At 39.5% G+C, this 24,079-nt stretch overlaps 2 protein-coding genes across 2 annotated transcripts in view; one reads left to right on the top strand and one right to left on the bottom strand.

Moving 5' to 3' along the window:
* Positions 1–1,145: 1,145 nt before the first annotated feature.
* LOC134753023 (uncharacterized) lies at positions 1,146–5,628 on the top strand. Its single transcript, XM_063688784.1, has 2 exons — positions 1,146–1,690; positions 2,106–5,628. The coding sequence occupies exons 1-2, from the start codon at positions 1,146–1,148 to the stop codon at positions 5,626–5,628; spliced, it is 4,068 nt and encodes a 1,355-aa protein (XP_063544854.1).
* A 2,284-nt stretch (positions 5,629–7,912) lies between these two features.
* Positions 7,913–24,079, bottom strand: part of LOC134753148 (zinc finger protein 431-like) — a 28,787-nt gene continuing 12,620 nt past the window's right edge. Inside the window, exons 3-5 of the mRNA XM_063688936.1 lie at positions 10,378–12,144; positions 9,745–9,867; positions 7,913–8,660 (exon numbers count right to left, since the gene is read on the bottom strand). Of these exons, the coding sequence (XP_063545006.1) occupies positions 8,521–8,660; positions 9,745–9,867; positions 10,378–12,144 (2,030 nt within the window). The 3' untranslated portion in view covers positions 7,913–8,520. The remainder of the gene's footprint in view (positions 8,661–9,744; positions 9,868–10,377; positions 12,145–24,079) is intronic.

Genomic DNA, 24,079 nt, shown 5'->3' on the forward strand with positions numbered 1-24,079 from the left:
ATGATATGTTTTGTTGCCCAGAGCAATCTATACCCAATTGGATTCAGGCACTTGTGTTATGCATAGCTGGGTATAGAAAGCGCGACAAAAATGGTGGAGATGATCTGAGATTTCTGATGGTGGGAAGCCAGATTAGGTTTGGCTATTCCATCTGAAGATCCCTTTTGAAGGGCCTTGTAGCTGAGATTGTCAAATTAAGTTTTGAATTGTTTGAGCTCAAGGTACCTGTTCGGCGTATTTTGTTTTGAAAATACGTAATTAATTATTATTTCTTTCACAGCATGCAACGAAGTCTAATAAAGAAATATAAAATGAATGTTGTTTTAATTCCATAGTACTAATTTAACCTCTGTTTGACTTTAGAGGTAAAAGGGTGCACCCTAGGCTAGATTAAGTGTTGTGAAATGTTGCGTAATTGTTATAATTATACATTTGTTCTTGTGTAATAATTTGTTTTAAGAATTTAGCCATAAGGTATTTTTTATGTTATGTTGGCCATCATACCTTTTATATAATTGTGAAAGAATGGTTGTTCCTCTCTTTCTTATCTATGCCCGTAAGGGTACGTTCGGATTTCATTTCATCATTTTATTTTCAGTGATAAATGAAAGTGCGTGGTAAAGAATGTCAGATGAAGGGCATTTAATAATTACTTTTATGAATTCGATTACTCATGATAATTTGTATTTCTTATTCGCGTTTAAATAAATTTACTATTTGGTAAATTTACCGATAAGCCAAAAAATGTTTCGGACGCGAATGAGAATTCGAACGCACCACTGTGCGCTGGCAACTCTGGCAAGACCCAACAAGTCAAGAAAAAAATCAACGAGGAAAAAACATAAGTTTCGCGGTATTCAAAGTTACTTGAGCGAGTGGCGTCCTGAGGTTTCTTGTTTAAGTTTATGTTTGTAAGTGGTCGTGGATAAATCAGTGTTGTGAGAAGTGCGATCGATATCAGTTCTGGTAAAGGAAATCATTTCCAAAGCGAGTTGCAGCAGAATTGCAGCTGCACAAAGAAGTAGGGAATATACCTGGCCAGTTCGAGACTAGTTTTGTGATACGTATGCGCGTATTCATTCCACCGCCCGGACCGAAAAAAGAAAATAAAACTTGTACGGCAGGACGGTTTTCAGGCCGTCACCATGGCAAGCTTGTACAGTCGGGTTAAGCTGCGCCATGAAAAATTACAAAAGGTGACTGCGGACTCTCAAACCCTCTGGGAGCAGTTGCAAGCGGAGGGAGCTGTCAGTGAAGAGGAGTTCACAGCAATCCACTTAAAATTGAAGCAATGCTTGGGGACTTTTGAAAAGGAGTTATTTCAATATTTAAGTGTCGAACCGGAGGCAGATGTGGTTGAGATGACCCAAGAACAACTTAAGGCTGAAGATCTATTGACAGAATTGGAAATTGCATTACAGATTGGCAAAAGGCGGAGTGAAACTGTTAAAAAATCCAAACTACCTGAATTAAGTCTTCCATCCTTTTCGGGGGACAAGTTGAAGTGGTGCGAGTTTTGGGACCGGTTTGCTGCTAATGTAGACCATAGACAGTTACAGGAGTCTGAGAAACTAATGTACCTCCTGAGCTGCCTGAAGGGCGCAGCGCTTGAAACAGTTTCAGGAATAGCGGCTACCAATGCAAACTACTCCATTGCAGTGGAACTGAGGTGTTGCAAGTCCGTACAGAAGTAAGGTCTCAGAGTAGCCGGAAGCGGAAACATGCGGGAAATGCTGGAGCACCACCTACAAAGCAAGCAAAGAGAGCATGCTTGTTCTGCAACCTGAAAGGACATGCTAGCAGTGACTGTCGCAAATACAATACAGTTGAGGCTCGGCAGAAGCAAGTAACGGGAAGGTGTCTACACTGCCTCCGACGCAATCATACGGCTTCGTCCTGCAAGCGCAAGATTGCTTGCTTCCGCTGTAAAGGAGACCACCTGCTCATCTTCTGTCCCAATCCGGCCTCAGATGACCGCAATGGCAACACTCCAATACCCTCTAACTAAGAAAAGTAACAAAGGCAGAATCTTCATAGACTGCGGTAGTCAGCGGAGTTACATTACTCTGGCAGCTGCAAAAAGGTTAGGCCTGCCTATCCTCCAGGAAGAAGCAGTTTGTCACTTCAACGAAAGGCCGGCACTTAGTGAAATGGCCCTGGATTGAGTACCCACCAGATTTGCCATCAAATTTTGGGTTGGCCTTAGGTCGATTGAAGAGTAACCTGAAAAGACTGGACCTGCATTTAATCAAGGAGTATGACGTGATCCTGAAGGAACAGCTGGACCTAGGAATTATAGAAGTCGTTACTAGAGGGTCAGACTTGAACGCAGACCACCCAATTCACTACCTCGCCCACCATATGGTGAAACAAGATGGCGGCGGCAAGGGGAGGATAGTATACGATGCTAGTGCCAAAACTACTGGACAGAAAAGCCTCAATGAGTGCCTTTACAGCGGACCTTCTATGTTAGAAGACCTAACGGCGTTACTTTTGAAGTTCCGAACTAAGAGGTATGGCATACTGGCTGATGTAGAAAAGGCGTTTCTACAAGTAGCACTTCAAGAGGATGATCGCGATGTCACAGGGTTCCTCTGGTTAAAGGACACAACCAAGGAAGCAACGGAGGATAACTTACTGTATCTGAGGTTCTGCAGGGTACCTTTTGGAGTTGTCGCGAGTCCATTCTTACTGACAGCAACGATCCGACACTACATAAGCCAGTCAAACAAGGCCTTGCTGAAACAAGTCGCTGACAAATGCTATGTGGATAACTTAGTGACTGGAGCTGATAGCCTGCAGGAGGCTAAACAGATCTATGAGCAAACCAGAACAGTGTTTGAGCAGCTGTCTATGAATATGAGAGACTGGATCTCAAACAACCAGAGCCTTATGGACAAGATACCAGAACATCATAGGTCAGTCAAACATGGACAGGTCAAAGTGCTCGGACTTATGTGGAATGTCGAAGAAGATACGCTGAAACTGAATTTGACTGAGGACCACTTCAGCACAGATCCTCCGATAGACACAAAGAGGAAAGTTCTTCGGGCTCTAGCACGTGTGTATGACCCATGTGGTTTTGTATGCCCACTCATGTTGTCAATGAAGCTGATCTTCCAGAATATCTGTGAAAAGAAATGCAAATGGGATACAGAACTACCTACGGAGATGACACAGTCTGTGAAGAATGTCATGGAAAGTCTGAAATCCATAGTGAACACAGAGGTGCCGAGGTACATCGGAACAGATGTCTCAATGAGTGAGCTTAAGTACCACTTGCACTGCTTCACAGATGCCTCCAAAAACGCATATGCTGCCATTGTCTACCTTAAAGTGATTGAAGATGGACAAGGAAAATCAGTCTCCCTTTTGATGGCAAAATCACACGTGTCACAGACCAAAGACAAGGATGAATTGAAAATTCCTAAATTAGAACTTCTAGGATTTCTGATTGGAAGCAGACTCCTGAAATACGTAAGGAACCATCTTGATCTTGACATCGAGAAAGAATATTTGTGGTCAGATAGTTTGGTTGTGCTTAGTTGGATGAGGTCAAACAAACTGCTCCCACCCTTTGTTGCCAACAGGGTAAACGAAATCAAGCGTGACCATCCAAACACAGAGATGTTCTATGTCCACACAAAGGCAAATCCTGCTGATGTTGCCACACGTCCAGAACTGTTTGAAGAGAAAAGGCAACTTTGGTTTAACGGACCGGAGTTTCTTGCCAAGGAAGAATCATGCTGGCCCCAAAATAGACTCTATGAGGAACATCAGAACCTTCTTTCTGTTGGGGAGGTCCTGGGTGACGACCCAGGTGAGCCGACACAGGAAGTACCCATTGGTGATGACGCTGACCAGAGTGAGGCCCTAGAGCAAGGAAGTCCCAGTGATCCCATTGAACCAATGGAAACCCAGGATTTAAGTATACCTACAAAGAGTGGTGAATATCCTACTGATGGAAGCATGGAACTTGACAATCCTGACTATCACAAAGAAGGAGACATCCAGCAGCAGACGATTGTTTCCAAAATAGTGTCCGAGATAAGGGATCTGCAAAGAAAGCACTTCCAAGAAGAACTAGATGGTAAAAGAACACATTTAGCACGAAATCTAGATCTCTTTGTCGATGTGGACGGCCTTCTTAGATGCCGCGGGCGTATGGCGAACACCACCTGGAGCTATGACATGAAGTATCCGATACTACTGCCAAAAAATTCTGAGTTCACTGACAGAATCATAAAGGAGACGCATGTGAGTAACTACCACGTCGGTGCTCCACATACATTGAGTATCATCAGGGAGCGGTATTGGATACCCCAAGGGAAAGCCCAGGTGATGAAGGTGTTAAAGCGATGTACCCAGTGTGTCAAACACGGCGGCGGTCCGTATCGTTTACCAGGCACACCGGCGCTGCCTCCAGAACGAGTAAATTACAACAGACCCTTCACTTACACTGGTATTGACTATCTAGGACCACTATTTGTGAGTACCCAGACTGGCAAAGAGAAGCGATGGGTAGCCTTATTCACGTGTTTGACAGTAAGAGCGATACACCTTGAGATCGTGAAGGACCTTTCGGCTGAAGAATGTCTCCTGGCCTTGCGACGATTTATAGCTGCTAGAAACAAGCCACAACGGATGTATTCAGATAATGCGACTTGTTTCAAGTTAGTCGCTGAAATGGTACAACAGCCATACTGCGTTAAGAATGACATCCAGTGGAAATTTATATGTCAACTAGCACCGTGGCATGGAGGGTTTTACGAGCGGCTTGTGGCCTTGGTGAAGCATTGCCTTAAAAGAACCCTAGAAAAACACCTTCTCAATGATACCAGGTTACTGACGGTGATGAAGGAAGTGGAAACGGTACTGAATTCAAGACCGCTGACACGAGTCGGTACAGAAGTGGAACATGTTCTCTGCCCGGCTGATTTCTTAAGCCTAGGACAATGTTTGACTATGAGACCATCTGCCGCAGATATTCCTACTTGTAACACTGCTACAAAGAGCGACCTGTTTGAGAGCTGGAAGAGAGGATGCAATATCCTAGAGGAATTTAAGAGAATGTTCGTCAAGCAGTACCTTGCTAGTCTGAGAGAGAGGTACAACAACTCGCCCAAGCAACCTAGAGTTAAATCTCATCGATCACCACAAGTAGGCGACCTTGTACAGGTTAAATCGGATCTCAAGAACAGAAACCTCTGGAAAGTGGGGAAGATCCACGAGCTGATCAGAGGAAGTGATGGTGAATGTAGAGTAGCGAGGGTCAAGGTTGACGATTCTACTTTAACACGTTCCATTGGCCATCTCTACCCGCTGGAGGTAGATGACGAGACGCCTGAGGTAGAACCTGTAGAGGGAGGCTTGCCTGAGATTGAAGAGGACAGCGGGGAGTTGGAAGTTCCAACCAGCGTGGATGCTCACGTACCTGTGCTCGATGAACAACCGGAGATCGACGCGGATCATCTGGCTGGATGTGATATGACCAGTCACAATGAAGTCCCACCACCAGAGGAGCAGCCAGAGGAAAGAGGCAATGGGAGAAGCAAGCGGATCGCAGCCATTCGTGCCAGGGATAAAATCCTGGAGTGGACGCGACACCTGCTCGCCTTGCTGCAGTAACCTTCATTGTTGTCGGGAGTGTCGCGCCAAGCGCCAAGCGCCAAGCGCGATGTAAGTTGGTAAGTGGTATCAACCAGGTTCTACTTTGTCATGTGGCAACACTGACAGATAGAATGACAGTTCTCATGGCGGGGAAAAGCACGATGGCGCCAGTAGAGAAAAAATGGAGGTACGTGCATGAGGTGTTGGACGGCGCGGGGTGTACTGAGTCGGTACACGGTGCGCCTTCACGCTCTAACGAGAGCCTGCCCAGGTGAGTGTTTATACACTTATTTATGCGTATATAATCGACATCCTAGCTACATGGGAGTGGAACAAGGGGTTAACCAACGGTCCTTGGTTAACGTAGTTTCACTAAGGTGCAGTCCAATCTCGACATTGGACTGGGAAGCCCGGGGCTTCCCTGAGTGTGTACCGGAAGCACACAGGCAGGCATGTAGTACGGTCGGTTATGAGTTGGAGTATAAGGGCCGGATCTAGGGGGCAGGCATATGGAGGATCCCGTGGGGGCACCGCCCCCACGTCCAGGTGGTGTGCAGGACACCAGGGTACTAGACGGTAGTACCTAGTCTGGAGGCGAACCGAATCGTACGGGAGAGTCACTCTGGATAGGCCAGTAGACTGCACTCTCATATTGATACAGATGTGCGATGCCAACTCGGAAGTAAATGTACTTGTACATGTAACAGTGTGGTCGTAGGTCGGCCCCTTCTCCTACTCTCATGTAGCATGGTGTTATGTGTATTCATGATGATATGTTTTGTTGCCCAGAGCAATCTATACCCAATTGGATTCAGGCACTTGTGTTATGCATAGCTGGGTATAGAAAGCGCGACATCTGTTATACACAGATCCTCACAGGGCTCAGCCTTCACGCAAACGCTCACTATGCCCTGTAAAGCTGATGACTCCATTGCTAACTTAAACAATCGGATATAGACGTAATAAAGTTAGGATTTGCAATATCTATGAAATATATGTAGTAGTACTTTGACATTTACGTAGACGCCATCTTTTAACTTTCTGCATGTTGCAAACTTGCAAGTGCCTTTGGATACATGATACACTCATTCATAAAGTTAGGACTGGTTTGAATCAAAATTCAAAATAAAGTTTAATATAGTTGGTCAAGCTGCTGTCAGTAGTAAAAGGCGCGAAATTTAAATTTTCTAGGGGACGATATCCCTTTGCGCCTACATTCTTTAAATTTGCCGCCTTTTTCTACTGACAAGATTTGCTTGACCAACTATACACAGATTATTAAGGCTTAGAACGCACTGCGATTAATTTCTTGCGGTTTCAGTCTTATAAGAGCGTGCGCTTATGATTTATGAAGCATGCCGTACATTCATAGACCTAGCATTACATAGATCAATTATACGCGTGCGCCCGTGAGGGACTAAACATACGCAATGCGACAATATGATTGGTCGAGAAGATTTATAGCCCACCATAAACCATACTAAATTTACGGCGGGGAATAAAAAAAATGTGAGACTGTGACAAGGACAATCAATAACAGCGCTTTCTCTGCTACTCCTACTGAAAGATACATAAGACTATCCCGTTCGGTCATTTCCCCCCACCCCTTATGACCGAATGATGATGAGTTATACTAGATTCATGCGTACCAAAGATAGATATAACTCCGTAATAGATGGATACAGTCCAATACAGTCTAAGGAAAAAACGGGCCTTGAAAATTTGATTCTCGATCAGAGGGCGCCACTAGTTTTGGCCTACTCTCGTATAGAGGGCGTTGACGGTTTCGTTTGTTATTTATAATTTTAACGCATATCAGTGAAAGAACATGGGTCAAAATCATATAAAAATAATTAATGCAAATAAAACAATCATTTATCCATATTTAAATACATTTTAACGTATTCTTATAAATCTTCATTTTTAGTTTTAAAGTATGTCGATAGATGGCAGTGAATTTACAGCGGTTACCTTTGGCACTGGTGCCGAGAATACCCGAAAGGAGGAAAACGCACCCCTGACTTCGGTTTTGTAGGAAGTTTCCTTTCCTTACGGTAGTACTATTATTTATTCGGATATAGAAGATGGGCACAAGATATAATGATCGTGTCCAGTCTTTGAAAGTTTTAACATTTTTTATGGTTGACTGCGATAGGGTGAAGAAGCAATAAGGGCTGAGAAAATAGTATACACAAAAATGCATAAAACATTATATTAATAACAAAAACAGTTTTAAAGCTACGTTTTAGTACAATACGAGTAGATTCAACACCTTTATTTTCTTTATATGGTTATGGCGGGTTATCTTAAGAGCCCATCAACGTGCTCACTAGCGCCACTGGTAAATAATTGTGATTATTTAAAATTAACGATAGATATTTAAAGAAGGGGGCCGCTACGTACTGTATTTTGTATTTAGGCACATTTTGAATACAATATAATAATTTTTAAGTTGCTGGATTCGTCGATCTATGAACTCAAAACAAAAACGGACGTTTTAACTTTGGACGCATAGATTGACGAATCCAGCAACGTAAAAACTATTATATTGTATTCGAAAGGTACCTAAATACAAAATACAGTACGTAGCGGCCCACTTTTTTTGAATTTCTATCGTTAATTTTAAATAATCACAATTATTTACCAGTGGCGCTAGTGAGCACGTTGATAGGCTCTTAAGCCCGTACTTAGGACTCATTGTCAGGGCAATAACAAAATTGAATGAAGTCACCACATAGATTTATTTCACTGCACTCTGACTGATTGAACAAAGGTTACAAGCCGGCAATTATGTTCTTTGCCAAATATTTAATAGGAAATATTACGCAAAACTCTGCCACTACCAATACATATGTTGAGGTAAGTGCGGACTATTTTTTCAACAATATGTAAGCTATCACGATTTATTTATTAGGGATTTTTCGACAAGTTAACGTTAGTTATTGCTTCGGCTGTCGTTCTCTTGGTCTCCAATATCTCCATGTTCAGGACGTCACGGCTGCGGGCCTCGCTTAGTTCGTGCGAGCGCTCCTGGTGGGCGCTTTCGAGGCCTGAGGACAATACTAAGTGTTATTTACTTATACAGTACTGATTATACTACTAACATACCAAACTAAAAAACAACAACAATAACAATTATTTGATACAAGACCTCCAACCCCGGCCAAAGGGGCGTCGGAATATTTTCTAATTTCATAGAATGTATACTTTTTAGGGTTCCGTACCTCAAAAGACAAAAAAAGGGACCCATATAGGATCACTGTGCGTCCGTCTGTCTGTCAAGACAGATCTCGGGAACGCGTGGAGGTATCGAGATGAAATTAAAACCATATAGGTACTAAGGTCTACAGTTCCTAGAAGCTGTGAAGAAATCTAATTTCTAAGTTAAAGTAAAAAAAGATACAGTCGTTTATGCCGCAAAAAACGTATATTTCGACACTCTCAAGGAACCAAAATTGATAGGGTACTTTCCGTTCACATAGAACTATGTAATTTGGCAAGTAATATCGTCTTACACTACAAATACAGGGGAAAATCTGAAAACTATATGTATTATGTTAAAATAAAAAAATAGTTAACTTTGTACGGAACCCTCGGTGGGCGAATCCGACTCGCATCCGGGCGGTTTTTTTTAATGAATTCGTTCTGCAAGAGGCACATTCCTACCGTGGCCGTAACATATACCCATATAATACTTGTGGTCGTAAATTAATTGTAATTGTAATTAATATTGTGCATGGCAGATTTTATTTAAATGTAAAATAATTAATTAATTATTAGGCACATATGTAAATAATAATATGTATAATTTTAGATTAAATAAGTATGTTTCCCTATGTGGAACTGTTGCCGTGCCCTAACAGGGCATCACATGAACAGCTTATATATAAGAACACCTGTACATGCTATGTGATATGCAATAAATGATTTCAATTTCAAACAATATACCCTGAGATAACGAGAGACAGGCGCCAGACACGAGTACTAACCTGGAGGAGCGGCACTGGGCCCCGGCGCCGGCGCGGACTCTCGCCGCGCGTAAGTGTGGTCGTGCGCGGCGTCACTAGCCTGGAGGAGCGGCGGCACTAACCTGGAGGAGCGGCGTCACTAGCCTGGAGGAGCGGCGGCACTAACCTGGAGGAGCGGCACTGGGCCCCGGCGCCGGCGCGGACTCTCGCCGCGCGTAAGTGTGGTCGTGCGCGGCGTCGCGCGCGTCACCGTGGGCGACCGAGAGCTGACTGCTCCTGACATCTGCAACTGAGATATTTTTTATACCATAGATACTACCTCTCTTTTGTTTAGACGTAGCTTAAGGACGTATGTATGGGCATATCAGGGTCAAAAAGCGATATGTTGCAGTAAGAAGCAAATACTATGTCTAGGGATAATTAAATAAAAACAATGTTTTTTAGACAATTTGCAACCCATTAGCATGATAGTTATGAAATATTATACGAGACTCGTCTTGATTATGAAAGTGATATGGTAAACCTAACCTGCCCTGTTAGCAACAGATCATAGTGAAATTTGAACCACTTTCAGATGTACGACAAAGTTCATATTATACCTTCGTAATTTTGTTAACAACCATCTAGCCCATTTGATTGTGACAAAAAAATACCAATAAAAAAAATAAAAAAAATACCATACAAAAGGTCTAGAAAACTATGAGAATAAAACGAATGTGTAAATAATCCTGATGGAAAGCAGATTTGTATATCAATTCTTATATCAGACATGCATAGAATATAAGATTAAGCTTCTTACCTTTACGCCGTCGTTCAAGATCCAGTAAAAAATTCTTTGAACCTGTATACTCGTCATTAATGTGTTTACCTTTATGGATTAGTAAACCTTGTCTGTAAGTACTAGCGTAACTACACTGGTCACATTTGTAAGGCTTATCGCCAGTATGTTTTCTTAGATGAAGCTTCAAAGAACTTTTATGGCTGCTAACATAACTACACTGGTCACATTTGTAAGGCTTGTCGCCAGTGTGTTTTCTTACATGAACCTTCAATTTACTTTTTTGGCTGCTAGCATAACTACACTGGTCACATTTGTAAGGCTTGTAGCCAGTGTGTTTACTTAGATGGACCTTCAAAGCACTTTTATGGCTGCTAGCATAAGTACACTGGTCACATTTGTAAGGCTTGTCGCCAGTATGTTTTCTTAGATGAAGCTTCAAAGAACTTTTATGGCTGCTAACATAACTACACTGGTCACATTTGTAAGGCTTGTCGCCAGTGTGTTTTCTTACATGAACCTCCAAATAACTTTTATGGCTGCTAGCATAACTACACTGGTCACATTTGTAGGGCTTATCGCCAGTGTGTTTCCTTATATGAACTTTCAAATCATTTTTTTGGTTGCTAGCATAACTGCACTGGTCACATTTGTAAGGCTTGTCACCAGTGTGTTTCCTTATATGAGTATTCAAATATCTTTTGGCGATACATGCATAACTACACTGGTCACATTTGTAAGGCTTGTCGCCAGTGTGTTTCCTTATATGAGTATTCAAATATCTTTTGGCGATACATGCATAACTACACTGGTCACATTTGTAAGGCTTGTCGCCAGTGTGTTTCCTTATATGAGTATTCAAATATCTTTTGGCGATACATGCATAACTACACTGGTCACATTTGTAAGGCTTGTCGCCAGTGTGTTTTCTTACATGAAGCTCCAAAGAACTTTTATGGCTGCTAGCATAACTACACTGGTCACATTTGTAAGGCTTGTCGCCAGTGTGTTTTCTTACATGAAACTTCAATCCATTTTTTTGGCTGCTAGCATAACTACACTGGTCACATTTGTAAGGCTTGTCGCCAGTGTGTTTACTTAGATGGACCTTCAAAGCACTTTTATGGCTGCTAGCATAAGTACACTGGTCACATTTGTAAGGCTTGTCGCCAGTATGTTTTCTTAGATGAAGCTTCAAAGAACTTTTATGGCTGCTAACATAACTACACTGGTCACATTTGTAAGGCTTGTCGCCAGTGTGTTTTCTTACATGAAGCTCCAAATAACTTTTATGGCTGCTAGCATAACTACACTGGTCACATTTGTAGGGCTTATCGCCAGTGTGTTTCCTTATATGAACTTTCAAATAACTTTTTTGGTTGCTAGCATAACTGTACTGGTCACATTTGTAAGGCTTGTCGCCAGTGTGATTTCTTACATGAAGCTTCAAAGATTTTTTATGGCTGCTAGCATAACTACACTCGTCCCATTTGTAAGGCTTGTCACTAGTGTGTTTTCTTACATGAACTTTTAAATTATGTTTTTGGCTGCTAGCATAACTACACTGGTCACATTTGTAAGGCTTGTCGCCAGTGTGTTTTCTTATATGACATTGCAAATTTCCGTTTTTGGCACTAGCATAACTACACTGATCACACTTGTATGGTTTCGCATCAGTATGTTTTCTGAAATGCCTGATTAACCATACTTGTCTAGCTGTTGCATATTTACAGTGGGCACATTGGTATATTTCGGGTCTACCACTTGGTTTCAGCCGAGGGGTTTGCTCTGCAACAAAAATGTTTTATTTTGTTACATTGACTATGTATCACATTCTTCAAACAATTATTTATATAAAAGATAGTGGCTTTTCATCTGATGGAAATCCACATATAACAAAATATACACTCTGGCAAACCACCTTCCTCAGTAGAAAAAGGCGATAAATTAGTATGGGAGACCGATCGTTCGCGCGTAATGGCGCATAGTGTACTGGCAAAGTTGGCTTGCCAGAGTAAAAACCTTTTAAAAACCTGTACACTGTATCTTCATAAACTCTATCACTTCCAATATTTTGTCCTCCTACCACCTTTACGCTGACGACCTTCAAATCTACTCTCAGGGTTCTGTTACCGATCTATCACAGACTATCTGCGCCATGAACTTGGAGATTATTTAAAAATTGGAGTAAACGTTACGGTCTCAAGGTTAACCCTACTAAAACTCAGTTTATAGTCATAGGTAGCTCAAAGCTCACTGCCCGGATTGATTTAGGTTCTCTACCTGCCATTGTGTTTGACGGTATTCAGATTCCCTACTCTCTCCAGGTAAAGAATCTCGGTGTCATGATGGACCAGAGTCTCTCTTGGGTACCTCAGGTGAGTGAGGTTAGCAGGAAAATGTTTGCTTCAATTGCATCACTCCGCAGACTTCGTAATTTCTTGCCTTACGCCACTAAGATTGCACATGCAATTGTATGTATATGTATTTATCTTTGCTTATTCATATATTTAATTATATATAAATATATATATATTTAGTGTACTCATAGTCATAAGGTATAATTAAGCATATTATTATATTATGCATGCAGAAGTTTTACTTCGCTCAAAAGTTACGTTTCTTTATTGTTTTTTTTCTCTCAGTGCACCAACCTTGACGCTTTTCTGTTTAGCCCTATGGTTGACTGGTAGAGAATGCCTAAAATGGCATTAAGTCCGAGAAGAATCTCGGTATAAGGTTTATATTTGGCCTGCGCAAATATGACCATGTGTCACAGTCACAGACCACCCCCTATAGACCGAGCTTATAGGACGACTCGCGGTCACCGCCAGTATGGTTATAGGTCTTATATAAGATTGCTCGCGCGCCGCTCCGATCAGTTGCGCCCAAGAATACGACCTGTTAGCAGTGTGCACGTCTGTACGAAAATAAATCGTAAATAATTGAATTCGTTCGCTAATCATTTATATTGCAGCGTAAAATGGTGTGGCAAGTCATCTAAGACTTCCAAATACAAAACAGATGGAATAAAATTCCAGTTAATTGAGAAATTCATTATTTTGTTGAAAATTGTTTCTTGTCCGCGGAGTTCATTTTATACTGGTCAACAACTAAGTATGCCCGTCCCTTTTCGTCAACATGAAAATGCAATGTGCTATCCCTTTCACGTTAACGACTAGTGATGTGAAGGTGGTGCTTTCGTCAGTTGCAGTCATGTCAATTTCTTCCCCACGGGAACACTTTTAGCACCTTATAGTAGCAAGAATTTGGAAAATGAAGACTGCTTCAATTATCTCCTGATGATAATGTACTTACGTTCCGATATTTTATAACTTTCACTTTCCATGTGCACTTTGCACCGCATATCGTCTTTTTAGGTATAACTGCATTGATTATTACGGGAAAAACTAAGAATTACTCAATAAAACATAAATTGTTCATAAAGCGACATGTGCGTTATATGGCGCGCGAAAAAGATATGAATGTCATCGTGACAGTTGGTAATTTTTTCTTTCATCTCGGCGACTCTAAATTCGCGTCAGATTGGCCAGCGATCGAGACTACTACACTGTTAAAATTATCCAGGACTAAATACGAATATAATTATGTACAATGTCGATGTATTGTTGTGACTTGGTTTTAGTTTAGTTTACTTTTTAGTTAATTTTAATGTAAATTGATATAAATTGTACTGAAAAAAACTCTTTTATTTAGAATAGTATTGTAATGTAATTACTATGTGTAAAATTGTAATTTTATAAATAAATAATTGTAAACATTTAATAGTTATGTTGCTATTCTTGTCGATAACGCTACACAGATGTAGTGAATAAATCACAACAAAATTGATAATAATATATAAATATATAATTTGATAATAAAGTATATATCAGATGTTATCAATAAAACGATTTAGTTTAATAGTATATAGTCTTCTGTTATTCACTATATCGGTAGAAATAAACTTTTCTTTTGACCACTGTTTGATGTAATATGTATAGGTAGTATTAATCTTAATAAAAAAAACATTAATAAGCGTCAGTTGTCAACTGAAAATAATGGCACTTTAATTGTATAAAACGCATTGTAGGATTATTGATGTATTTTGTTCTTCCTTTATATATGTACAATTACAACAGTATCCAAAATAAATAGAGAATGATTAATATATATGTACACACATATAATATATATATATATATATATATATATATATATATATATATATATATATATATATATATATATATATATATTGTATATTTATTTGTGTTAGGTTTTGTTTTAATATCTATGTAAAACCCTTGTTGATTGGCGAGAGAATAGACTGTAAAGGGGGGCGATAAGGGATGAGATTTAGGGGCCGGTTGAGCAAGAAAGTTGTGCTATACTAAAATTAACTTATGAAGTGAAACTAAAGTGCAAAATAGTGTAGGGCGAAGTTACCTTGCAATCCGGGGTTGTGGGCTTGAACAGTTGGCCTCCGTTGTAGACCCTGGTGTTGGTCCCGGGCTGCCCTTGTCGCAAGCTAGAGGTAAGCTTAGAACCGTTACCTTGATCGTCCAACTTAGACCTCGGATTCTCCACTTCACGGATGGGCACGGCGTACTTCGGCTACACAGCACTGATTTTAAAATTAGTCTAAATATTAGCAGTAGTGCTTTTAACAAATTGCGAGAAAATTAGCGATAATGGCGAGACACAGTGTTAACTGGTAGTAGGCTCATGACATACTGGCTCTGACAGCTTATGACAGAGCCATATTCAAATTCAAACCGTGACTTTGAACGTGAACGTGGCTCTGAACAAGCTTGGAAGGCAAAACAAAGTGCAACTGGTATGGATCCCAGGGCACGAGGGATTCATAGGCAATGAAAATGCAGATGAACTTGCCAGAGCCAGATCTGCAAGTAACCTCATAAGTCCGGAACCATTTGTTTCACAGGGAACCATTACAACGGCTATCAAAAACCTTACTTACTTACGTCTTGTCTGGTTGCTCTTGGAATAGGCCTCTCCCATATTCCTCCACGAGTCCCTGTCCAGAGCCTGTCTTCTCCACAAGGCTTCAGCCACCTGCCTGAACTCGTCTTCCCATCTCATTTTTGTCTTCCATCATTCCTTTTTTCGTCTCTTGGGTACCATGTTGTGATGTCTTTTGACCATTTTTAGGGTTCCGTACACAAAGGGTAAAAACCTGACCCTATTACTACGACTCCGCTGTCCGTCTGTCTGTCACCAGGCTGTATCTCACGAACCGTAATAGCTAGACAGTTGAAATTTTCACAGATGATGTATTTCTGTTGCCGCTATAACAACAAATACTAAAAACAGAATAAAATAAATATTTAAGTGGGGCTCCCATAGAACAAACGTGATTTTTTTGCAGTTTTTTGCGTAATGGTACGGAACCCTTCGTGCGCGAGTCCGACTCGCACTTGGCCGGTTTTTCTCTTTTGTTCGAGCATGTGGCCAGTCCACTTCCATTTTAGTATTTTCATAGCGTGGTTTACGTCGATTATGTTTGTCCTCTACACCGAAAAAAAAAACCTGGTTGTTGTAACGAGAATTCGGTAGATCCTACAATTTTTATCGAAGTATATGTGACAACTCTACAGATAGTAAACTCAACTATTAACTATTATATTAACAAATTGAACATTGCCCGTTACAAACGAATTGTAATCGCTTCAAATCAAGTGGTTGGCTACTTGGCTAAACAGAAAAAAATGTTAGAACGCAAAATTTGTTACAAGAACAAATTCCCATTTACATTCTGGTAGTATTGTAAAAAATATTTTTTTTCCGTGTAGTTTTAATATATCTCTATATCTCTAAGTTTTATATTCAACATGCTTCTTTCCATACTATTTTGGCAGACTTGGAGAGCTTTCCTCTCCTTGACAGTTAGGGCTTAAGTTTGACATCCTTATGTAAGGCTGGGAAGGATACAAGTGTTAAATACTTTGGACTTAATATTTGTTGGTATTTGGTTGTTCTTCACTATTTCTTTCATAACCAATATATTTTCCATGAGTTCCCGAGTCTAGCTACTTGTTGTGTCAAGTTTTGAGGTCATATCACTTGTCCAAGGGATGTGTATCGTTCTACATAGGCACTGAGGTTGTGGTCTATGTATATGTCTTCCTTTACACGTTGTTGCTGCAGTCTGCAAGCTAGGCATTAGGCTTAGGTCCTTCGGGTTGTCACTCAGTAGAATAATATCAGCAGCAAACCTTAGATTTGTTAGTTTTGCTCCATTTATGTTAAGGGCAAAAGATTCCCAGTTAAGTTTTCTGAATACATATTCTAGAATTGCAAAACACAGCTTAGGTGATAAGGGGTCTCCCTGCTTAACTCCTTTCTGCATTTTAAATAGTTGACCATCTCTTTCTGTTCGTATTTTAGCTGTTGAATTTTTATATATTTCTTGGATTATCCGTATCTTGTCGGTATGTTTTGTGTCCTCAACGCTTCCCATATGTAATTATGTTTTCACAAAGACCTTACTAAGACCAAACATCAGAAAGAATGGGACAGTCTGACAGGTCTAAAGCACTCAAAGCTCTTTATACAAGGGGTAGACTCCGGTAGGAGCAAAAAGCTTTGGAAACTTAGCAAACGACAACTCCAAATAATAACGGGGGTGTTTACTGACCATTACGGGGTCAAGGGAATCCTGGCCAAAATGGGACATGTCGTATGTGTGGCGAAGAGGAAGTGACAGTAGAACACCTGATGTGTGAATGTCACGCCCTCGCCAGACAAAGAATGAAGGACTTTGGAACAGGCTATCTGGAATCAAAGGAATTCAAAACGCTACCCATGAGCTCTTGAGTAGCTGACGGATCTTTCCTAGGGGGTAACTGCACAAGAGATCACTATGGGTTGAAGTGTATCCGCAAGGGGCCCCTAAAACCATAAGATAAGATAAGACCAACGGTGCTCTAGCTAGTAAGCTCAGCGTAGCCCCAAGACACCCAGCACTTGCGGATTGTGCAAGACCCCCGCCATACTTTAAGGTAGTACGTTGTTTCATAGACTACATTTTTATGGAATTTCGCTTCATATAAAATGATTCAAATATTATTAGTTCATTGAATAATCACTTCGCAGAATACTTACTTTGTAGAACTTTTAATCGTAGATTTTTGTTGCAAAGAAAATTTAAAGTTTCGATATTCATTTCATAGAATTTCTAATCATATATTCTTTATCCTTATATTATTTAGTTCGTGTAAACTTTTTACCAAGACATATGTTTTATAGAATTATGTTTCTCATAAACAAAATAGCATGTTATCATTTCATAGAAAAATCCATTCGCAGAATACTTATTTTGTAGAAATTTTTAAGTATAGATTTTTGTTGCTAAGAAATTCTAATGTTTGGATATTCATATTATACAATTTAGATTATTATTACATAGATTTAGATATGTATTCTTATAATAATATACGAGACACTAATTAAAATATAACTTCTGTTTGTAAATCAGTATCGTACAATAAAATAAGTCGCTGTTTTGCTCGCAGTTCTAACCTAACCCACTTTTCTTAGTAACTTTTCGGTTCTGTAAGGGCCTATTATATCCTAACCTAACCTACTTCTCTGAACGATTATATCGATGAATAAATAAAATAAAGACAAACAGTTTTCTTTAAAACATAATCCTACTGTTTGATAATTTTATTGAATAAAATCATAAGATTTTAAAATTCGTTTCTATGAAATATGTTGCATTGTAGTAAATAGGTGTTGAAACAAGAATATTCGAAATAAAAATACAAGGACCAAATATTATATGAAACAGTTTCTTGTGAGACGAAATTCTGTGAAATTTGTGTCTGGGAAACAAGAATACCCCAAACATAATTCTACTGTTTGATAACTTTGCTAAATAAAAAAATTTGATTATAAAATTTATTGAAATGTGTTTCTGTGACATATGTTTCATTCAAGTAAATAGTCTTTGAAACAAAAATATTCGAACTAAATATACAAGGACCAAGTATTACACGAAACATTTTCTGTGAAACAAAATTATATGAAATTTCTGTCTGCGAAACAAGGGATCACCATACTTTAAATATATAAGTGGCTAACGGCAAATTATACATCATCTTTTCACAATACCTAACATTTGTTGTGTTCAGATTGAGATAGTTCTGAGGTATTTTAACTTTGGTGAATTTGACTTTTTGACAAAAAAATGCGTCCCATATAAAAATAACTTTTAGTGCTTCAGAAAGTTTCCCTGACTACCTCAAAAAGAGTTCCAAAAATATATTTTTGGTAAGATGACATTCTAATAAGCATAAAACAGCTTATGAGAATAAAATTACAATTGTGAGTACGAAGCGAGTGAAGATTATCAAAAAACGCTGGACAAAAAATTTAAGGTATGATAGGTAGATGAAATATATTTGGCGAAAACTCACAGAAGCCCATACATTGTAATATGATTGTATTTTTATTTTAAAGTACTATAATTACAAATTATATTAAAATAAAATAACTACTTGAATATGTGCATTCGGTAAAAAGATATACCAGATTACGCATGGCCGGGTATCATCGTGACAGTCTTTATTACACATTACGAGTTTGTCAGCGAGTGGCAGAGTAAACTTGTTATCAGTTTTGTTTAAAAAAAATTGCAGTTGGTTACATGGTCAGCAATTAATTGAAAAATTAACCCTATTACATGACCAGCTTTCTGTTTATAACTCTTAGTGGCAAGATGGCTGTTTGCGCCACATAAAAAACCTTTATAGTGAAGAATATATTCTGACCTCCTTGTCGGGGCTTCAACTTTTTGACGGCAAGGCAGAAAAATAAGTGTAACACATGTCAATAAAAAATTCTCTAATACGATCGGTCGATATCGCATGCAAATATAATTATAATATTTAAGAAAACCAAAAAGGGGATCCCCAAGTGCCGCTGTGTGTAGACCAGTGGGCGCTCCACAAGGAGTCATTAGAACCAGTAAATATTACATGGTAAGTTTTTCCGCATACCCATATTTTGGCCTACGAACCGGAGACATATATAAAAATATTACATAATATCCTTGTTGCTCACTGAATTTAGGTACAAATTTAATTTGGATTTCCTTTCGGTTTCTTAATTTTTCAACAAATGTTTCCGTAATTTATTGTATTTCAAAGTACAGTCAGTCAAACAAATTTATTGTTATTGTCTGTTATTTTATTTACGCGTAGCGTGTGGGATTATTCATCGCGCTACCTTATTCATTAATGCGTTACAAATATTTCGTATTTTGTAACTGTCATATTGTGTCATAATTTTCACGGAACATTTTTGCATGCTATATTCGGTATATAATTTCAATGTATTTTAAGTTACAAAATACATTTAACTAAACTGGAAGCTACGGGTAAATTATTCCTGAAAGCCACAGTTTTTCATAAACTGTAATTAACCTTTTGCGAAGGTTACACTTGTATTAAGGTATTATACAAGCGGAACGTTCGTATTTTCTTCATTTTCTTTCGACTTGCATTAAGTTATTATACAAGTTGAACATAATTTATAATTGTTTGTGCATATTTGCATGATTATTCATATTTTTCGTACTGTCATAGTAACAACTAGGTAAGGTAACCATGGCAACGAGACTAAAGCTTGCGGAAGCAAAACGTGCTCAATGTTTCATGCGTTTACAAAATATGTATGACATGATTCCAAAGCTAAGCAGTGATAAGAAGGCTTTCTCACAGTTCATCACGCAAGCTCGATTGGTCGATCAACTGAGGAAAGAATTTATAGAGTTGATGGATGACGTCAATCTTCTGAACTTGGAGTTGGACCCGGAGTACATCGTCAACTACAACGCAATGAACGCGTTTGAAGATCTCTACTGCGTAATCAAATGTCAAATTACAAAAATTGATACACCTGCTCCCATCCTTTCGACATCCAGGGATTCGAGCCATTCTTGTAAGGACGACTCCATTAAAATCCCACGGATTGACCTTCCTTCTTTCGATGGAGACATACAAAACTTCCCATTCTTCTATGAAACATTTAAGCGTGTCATACATGAGAATAATAAACTTACGGATTCCGAGCGTGTTCATTACTTGTTTAGTCATTTGATAGGTAAAGCAAAGTCGATCTGTGCGGGAGTTATACCTGCCGCAGAAAACTACAACACAGTTTGGGAAGCATTGATCGCGAAATATGATGATAAACGCGCATTGGCTACATCATATTTAAACCAGCTGTTTTCGATGAAACCTGTCAACGTCAACGGTCCTTCGGCATCTAACTTAGAAAAAATAATTGATTCGTTTGCTGCTACTATTTCAGCAATAAGACAACTCAAGCTCGAAAACTTAAGTGATTTTATTTTCATTCACCTGGGTCTTAAGTTATTAGATTCAGATACCACAAAGAATTTCGAGATGTCTATTCGGAATTCTACTAATATGCCTTCATACGATGAATTCATTTGTTTCGTTAGGGAACAAGTGAAGATTTTATATCGGACGTCGCAACGAACTCCAACTAAGGCTGAAAGCGGCTCCACTGCCAGCACTAGCAGCGTGCGAGCTCCCCTCCCTCGCACGCCCCAAGCGTATGTTAGCACGCAAGGGCATGACAACGGAAATCCATGTGCTATGTGCAAGAGTAATGATCACTCGCAACTATATAATTGTAATTCTTTCATGAAACTCACGCCTAACGAAAAATTTAATTTTGTTAAGGAATCTCACGCGTGCACTAATTGTCTAAACACGCATCATACTGCATCGAAATGTTCCTCAAAGAAAACGTGTCGTAAATGTAAAAGCAAACATCACACAACTTTACACTTTGAAAACTCAAAACCTGCCATGAATAAAAATGAGTCCAAGTCCTCATGTAAGGATGATAGTGAAGCTAGCGCAAGTTCACACGTAACGGACAACGGTGCCTCCATATGTACTCATTCGGCATCGGGACAGACTAAATCATCCTTGACGGAAATTCTCGCCACTGCTAAGGTGCTCGCTAGTGGGCGTAACGGCAAGGATAAGGTTTTGAGATGTCTGCTGGATCCAGGATCACAGAAACATTACGTTACATTAAAGTGTTGCAAGAATTTAGGTCTTTCTGTACACAGCAGCCCAATGACGTCAATAAATGGATTAGGTGGAACACCAATAACACAACCCATCCGAGGAACTGTCAACTTAACATTTAGGTCAAGATATGATCCTAAACATCAATATACTATCGAAGCGCTTGTTTTAGATGGGATCACGCCTGATTTACCGACTTGTCATATTGATCAATCTGCATCTGATCTGTTTGATAATTTAAATCTAGCAGATGAATCTTGGACGATTCCAGGTGAAATTGACGTACTTCTTGGTGTTAAGTTATTCACCAAATTGTTAATGTCAAATAAAATTGAGAAAGAACCTGGTTTGCCTGATGCTTTAGAAACTACACTGGGATACATCATACTAGGCGATGCTCCCGCAGTTAGCGCTTCCTACTCAGCAGCTGGATATTTTACTTCGGTTGATGTAGGAAATTTAATGCAAAAATTCTGGGAAATTGAAGATTTGGATGGAGGAGTGATTCATAGTCTTGACGACAAACAAACTGAAGATATATTTAAAAATACAATCAATCGTTTGGAAGACGGACGTTACGAAGTAGCACTTCCGTTTAAATTGGACCCAAGCAATTTAGGCGATTCTTACAAGACTGCTGAACGCAGATTTTTAGCACTTGAAAGAAAATTCCTCACACAACCTGAATTAAAGCCAGCTTACGATGAAGTTATCCGTGAACATATTGATAAAAAATATTTATCTGAGGTTCCAAATGACAAGTCAAGTGATGCTTATCACATACCCCACCACGCAATTGTCAAAATTGACAGAATAACTACAAAGGTTAGAATTGTGCTGGACGCTAGTGCACAGACCACAAGCGGTTTATCTTTAAATGACATACTTCACGCAGGACCAAGTCTTCAAGCTGACTTGTTCTGTATTCTTCTAAACTTACGATTATTTGCTATTGCTATCACGTCTGATGTACGTCAAATGTATCTGTGTATTGACGTACGGGGGGAGGATCGTCCTTATCAGCGTATACTTTATAGGTTTAGTCCTGAGGAAACTATAAGAGTGTTTCAGTATAATAGGGTAGCTTTCGGTCTACGTAGCAGTCCTTTTCTGGCACTGCGAACTGTCAAACAGTTAGTAGCTGATGAAGGTGATAAATACCCACTCGCAAAAGAAATCGCATCTCGTGATATTTATATGGATGATGTAGCCAGTTCAGTTATTGATGAAGACCAAGCTGTACAAGCGACTAAACAACTGCTGGAAATGTTCTTGAAAGGTGGATTCCAACTAGCAAAGTGGTCATCAAATTCTACAGCTGTTCTAAAAGAAATACCGAAAGAACTACATTTGTCCCAAAGTGTCACCTTCGACGATGATACAACGTTGAAGATTTTAGGCCTACGTTGGTATCCTGGTGAAGATGTATTCAAGTTCCAGGTTAGTCCTGACGATCGACCGTGTAGTAAAAGAAATATTCTTTCATCGGTAGCTAGACTATTCGATGTTCTGGGCCTGGTTGCCCCTGTAATCGTGTTCGCTAAGCTTCTAATAAAGGAGTTATGGCTTTTGAAAATAGATTGGGATGAATTACCGCCTGATCATATTGTACGCCAATGGCAACAGTTCCAAAATGAACTACCGCTACTATCTAACATTAGCATTCCCAGACATATAGGTGTTATTGAAAACTGTTCATTGACTATAGTCGGTTTTTTCGGATGCTAGTGAAAAGGCTTATGGTGGAGTGGTTTATGCCTACGTCACCTTTCCTAACGTTGACCGAGGTGTGATTAATTTAATTTGCGCTAAATCTAAAATAGCGCCCGTGAAAGTTGTAAGCTTAGCAAGACTGGAATTATGCGCAGCATTGCTATTGTCACAACTGATGAAAAGGGTGGTTGACACCTACTCAAGCAGATACAAAATCAAATCTGTGTTAGCCTTTTCCGATTCAACAGTAACACTCTGTTGGATTCATTCGTCGCCTCATCGATGGCAAACTTTTGTGGCCAATCGTGTTACTAAGATCCAAGAGAACTTGTCAAGCGATCATTTTTATCATATCAAGGGAACAGAAAATCCAAGCGACTGCCTGTCTAGAGGCTTAACTCCAGGTCAACTGGTGAACAATTCTCTATGGCTATCAGGTCCTCCATGGATGAAACTGCCGAAAACTGAATGGCCGATTCAAGCGTTCGTACCAGACGAAGTCAACGTTCCTGAAGAAAAAACTGTTTCTTTAGTGACTTGCGACAATTCGAACGACAATATAGTTTATGATTTGTCGAAACGATTCTCGTCATGGATTAGATATGTACGCACAGTTGCTTATATCCTGAAATTTATGAAACAATTACCTAAAGGTCCTATTAGTGCTGATGACTTAACAGCAGCTGAACTGGAAATCGTACGAGCTCTACAAAGGGTTTATTTCAATCAACATATTTTAGACATGACCTTGAAAAAAGGGTTTACAAGGGCTTTGGCAAGCCTGAAGCCATTTATTGAAGATGGGATCCTTCGTGTCGGAGGACGTCTCAGTAATTCTAATGAAGATTACGATTATAAACATCCTTTGTTATTGCCACGTCGTGATCACATAATTAACCTACTAGTCGATTATT

The sequence above is a fragment of the Cydia strobilella genome, chromosome 26 (assembly GCF_947568885.1).
Source record: "Cydia strobilella chromosome 26, ilCydStro3.1, whole genome shotgun sequence".
In the NCBI taxonomy this organism is placed as follows: domain Eukaryota; kingdom Metazoa; phylum Arthropoda; class Insecta; order Lepidoptera; family Tortricidae; genus Cydia; species Cydia strobilella.